This window comes from Zerene cesonia, chromosome 19, assembly GCF_012273895.1.
Source record: "Zerene cesonia ecotype Mississippi chromosome 19, Zerene_cesonia_1.1, whole genome shotgun sequence".
Lineage (NCBI taxonomy): Eukaryota > Metazoa > Arthropoda > Insecta > Lepidoptera > Pieridae > Zerene > Zerene cesonia.
In genome coordinates this window covers 129176-133953 of record NC_052120.1, presented here as the reverse complement: position 1 = coordinate 133953, position 4778 = coordinate 129176, and the positions used below count along the sequence as shown (strand labels likewise).

Below are 4778 nucleotides of genomic sequence, written 5' to 3'. Positions count from 1 at the left end.
ATGTTACTTTAAATATCGAGTGCTTGCTGGTAAATGCGAATATGGACTGTTCCAGAAATATAATTATTTAGAAACCGAGGTGCTGATTTAATACTAAATGATTTTTGAAGTTGTCATAAAGTAGATTTTATTACAGATTTTGAAATGATGCCCTATTCGTGCCCTGTAACGTTCATAATGTATATGGAAATGTATGAAACATTTACGAACTACGTAAATATATTAAAAATGCATTTTACTTACGAAATAATTATGTATGACAAACTTACATCATCACTTTTTACGAAAGTTTGAGTACATACTGCGTATTGTTTAAGTCGAGACTTCCATTTAATTAATTATATCTCCTGATTAAAGTATAGATTTAATTACCTTTTACAACGACCGTGTACACTCTACTCTGTTGTTATATTGACACTGGTATCCAAATAGATAAGTTTTCACATACACGAGGCTAGTGACGGCGCCGCGTGTTCTGAATTCGGCTCATTGTATCTGAAGATGAACAAGTGTGAACTGGGAACAATTATGTTACGAATACTGTGATATAATATTTGAATCATTCTCATTTAAATTGACTGTTCTGCTGCTAATTGACATTTTTATTAGTATTTACCTCTATCGTATGTAATATTCGTTATTTTTATATTTTCGTGAAGTAAGTTATGAATAATGATATTAACTCTTATTAAACATAGAAAATAAGTCGTTGAATTTGTGGCCTAAGTTTGAAGCTTGTTACTTGTAGCTTGATACATGACTCAATAGCATAATACATACAGAAACTGTAAAAATATGTATATATTTCGGTCAACGTTTTTTCCTTACCCACGGTCTCCCGCACGCGGTGGACTATATTTATTGGCACTAATAGTTTTACACACGTTGATGACGCAAAAAATTCTTTAACAACAATTTTAGCTTGAAGACATTTTATTTTTCCTAAAACTGTATGTTGGGATCCCTGGCTTGGCGCAGCCAGCACATATCGCTTCAAATAGAAAAATAAGATGCTTTAGGGAAGTTATGTATATTTTATACACAACAAGCGTATGAAAAACTATAGATTATACACTAAATTTGTGACCCCTACACAAGAACATATTTGTTTGTGAATTGTGCTGTGAGTGAGATAGTGAGTGTTACACAACAGTAAGTTAGTGTTGCACTCAGCACGGGTGTAGTTTCTGTTCAGTTGTACTTCGTAGCCATTAGCCGTACGACTTACCATTTTGAGTGTAAACATTGAATGGATCATCTCCGTAAATAGTGAACTTTTTCGAATAGTCTAGTTTTTTAAACGTTGTGTTAAATCCTTTTAGATAAACAGTTATATTAGATGTTTAATGATGCTCACACAAGGGCCATCTATAGTTTTATTCTATACTAGCAAACCCGGCGAACTCCGTTTCGCCACCAGATGGCTTCGTTTTTCCCGCTTTTGTGTTGAAATTTTTCCTGAATTTTCTTTGCTATAAACCTCACGGAGCCCGAAACCTTTCCAACGAATGCAAAACCGTGGAAAACGGTTGGTGCGTTTTGGAGTTATAGCGTCAGGAAGGAAAACCCGACTTATTTTTATATAGTAGATAAACAAAGTTAAATGGATTAGGAAACGTTGGCGGAGATGATGTTGTCTTAAATAGTTGTCTTAAAAGTCCTCAACGAATGGTTGGTGCATTTAGATCAATTATTTTTAGTTGTAGCTTCGACTGCAAGTAACTAAATCGTTGTGGTGTGCTATCGTGGTAACAATCATTTCATACAAATGTTCCTATTTGCGATTATGAGTAAGTTTTACTCGATTATGTTGTAACTCCACGAAGGTATATTAGAGCTGTGTACTGTAACTTCTCCTGGCCTTCGTGATTTTATTCCTTTACATAGTACATTTGAGGTCAATTATTTTTCTGTCTCATGTAGCATAATAGAAAGAGACGACACCTATTATTAATCGATGCATGTTTTACTATGTTGTTGTTTCTCTAGGTTACCGAATGACGAAATGGTTTTTCACTTATATTTAATGATAGAGTAGCCTCATCAAGTTCCTTGTATTCAATAATGCTGATCAATGTCTAGCGAGTTTGAAACATTTTACCGATTGCCATTCTCTTACACTGCATTTAAAATGTATATAACCAAGACTTTGTAATTCCAATCACATAATCCACCTTCTGCGTTATGTGGCAATCGGCATTATATACAATATTTTGTTGTGAGTACCCCTCAATTGTAACCGATAAAATGAGAGTTTATTTCGACCAGAGACCTATTTATGTAGTTATATCTTCGAATGAATTACGACTCGCCCGTCCGCGACGCTCAGTTTGTTATAAAATTACGAGTATATCATTCCCTCGGGTGAGCCCCTTGTGATCCTATACATATTATGTAAAGTTCGTGTAATAAATATGTTGATTATATCATTATTTGTTTTATTTTTCTATTTCTATTTATTAAAAGCTTAAAAAAAGTGTGTTTAAAGTAATGAATGTTAGAAATGTAACCAACATGTCATGTTATGTTGATGAAACTCGCAAAATTACTATTGTGAATTATACATTTTAACTTTTAATAATTTCCATGCTCTCTAATCAATAAACATTTGGAATTGGGTACAAAAGAAAAGAAAATAACGCGAATAAATAAAATAACATCCTGTTTATTAATAATTCATAAATGTACAAACAAATCGTTATAATGTTTTAACTTTGTAAAATCATGGTAAAATCCTAATCTATGTTTTGAACGTTCACATCCTCCCACTAGTCTCGGCGTACGCGTCAGCTGGTCTGCGTCGCAGGTAATTTACGTAATGTAATAATAGAATTATTAAATATTTACAGTTCTTTATAATATTATACATTTTAAGATTGCATCTACTATACAAATAGTAAAGATGGAAGCGAAGTGAATATGTATTCATCATCATGTATTACTGCATATTTAAACAATTACATATTTAAATTAACGTTTTTTTAGTTTATTTTACAACCACATTTAAACACATTGAATATGCTTCAAAGAAAATCGCATCAATCCGTTATAATATATTCATATAAATATTTATACCTATATTTGATGTTTCGTGTCACAATTTTCAGTTAAAAGCTTGTTAGTTTTAATTTTAAGTAGACATAAATCAGTTGATTAATTTATGAATTCATTAACTGAATATATATGCTAGGTAGTCAGTTCAAAGTGTCGCTTAGGCCTCTATCGCATTACATATTACATACATGGACTTATTACATGACTCGCAATATTAGCAGGAAAATGTATACGAAAAATTAATCCCGAACTTCGCTCGAAATAGACAATATTAATAATGTCATGTTTTCGTACCGTGGATTAATTGAAGACCTCGTAAAGGAAGGCCACGTTCGTGAATGTCATCGATACGCAATTTTATACGTGTAATCGAAGCAGATAACTACGACATGATGACATATTGTTTGCTTCTTTCTAATATTTGTAATACCTCGCATATGTTTCTCTTGCTATGAAACGTTTAGGAAGTTACATTTGACTATATTTCTGGACATAACATGAGCCATGTTAGCACTGCATCAATGGTTAGAGGTACATGCCGTTGACGAGGTAGTCTGCGTCGAGCGCGTAGCGCGGGTGGTGGCGGCGCCGGCGCGACGCGGCGCGCAGCCGGCAGCCCGCCAGCGCGCCCAGCGCCGCCGTCATCAGCGTGCCTGTAATATTATCAAAATCAGAATCAGTACCTACACCTAAATCAAAAAACTATGTAAAACGCAATTTATTTATGTATAAGAATGGTTTTTTGAATGTGGTATTACTGGTTTATGAACTTGGCCACTTTTTGATTTCGATTGTTTTTCGATTGTTGATCTCGACCAGAAATCTTATCAAAGAATGATCACTCTATATTACCAAGTATGAGCAACAATAGAGCAGCCGGCGGGTGCTCGCTCAAGCCGTCGTGCTCGTCGGCCCACTGCTCCCGCGCCGCCACGTTGGGGCCGACTGCCGCCGCACCCGACCCGCTGCTTGCGGCTCCAACGTCGCTGGCAAATGCGTGCGATTCGCTGCCTGTTACCGATGCAGGTACATTGCCTGTTACCGCCGGGGACGTTTTCACGCTTTGTTGCTCGTGCTGTTTCATTAAATTAATTATAGGAGTGTAATGAGTGTGTATGAGTTTCAGTATGAACGAAAATTCAATGTATCGACATTATACAACAATAGTGATAATTTAACGTACTATATCGCTTTCCTTCAAAACTTTTTTCTTAGTAGCGTTCTCGACTAGGGTTGGGATCTCGTTGCTGCGGACGGGTAGTTCAGGCGCTCGCGGCGGCGGGGCGAGGGTCGGCATGCGCTCGCTCAGCTCGAAGCCCTTCTTGGGCGCGTCGCGCAGCGCCTGCTGCTGGCCGGAGTACATCAGCGGAAGCTCCGGCATCGTCTTGCCCGCGGCCACCCCTGACAGCCCGTTTGGTACTCTCTCTCCTGATAGTATATTTCCATTTCCTAACGTATTTCCGTACATATCCTGTTCCTGCATCTAGAAAGTAAAATAGCATCTCTGTATTCATTCACGTTACATGCCTACAGCCATCGCTGCACTAGGCACTCAAATTAAAGTTAAGTGTGTGATTGGACAGAAGGAGGTAAAAAATATTACAAACCAAAATAATAGAGCGACATGTTTATTTAATATGAACATCTACATATCCTATTAATATTATAAATGCGAAAGTTTGTAAGTATGGATGTATGGATGTTTGTTACTCTTTCACGTAAAA

At 36.4% G+C, this 4778-nt stretch overlaps 1 protein-coding gene across 1 annotated transcript in view; it reads right to left on the bottom strand.

Annotated features, from left to right (window-relative positions):
• Window positions 1-2645: 2645 nt before the first annotated feature.
• The window catches only part of LOC119834270, a 9376-nt gene continuing 7243 nt past the window's right edge, over window positions 2646-4778 (bottom strand). The window contains exons 5-7 of the mRNA XM_038358606.1: window positions 4238-4537; window positions 3907-4129; window positions 2646-3707 (exon numbers count right to left, since the gene is read on the bottom strand). Of these exons, the coding sequence (XP_038214534.1) occupies window positions 3580-3707; window positions 3907-4129; window positions 4238-4537 (651 nt within the window). The 3' untranslated portion in view covers window positions 2646-3579. The remainder of the gene's footprint in view (window positions 3708-3906; window positions 4130-4237; window positions 4538-4778) is intronic.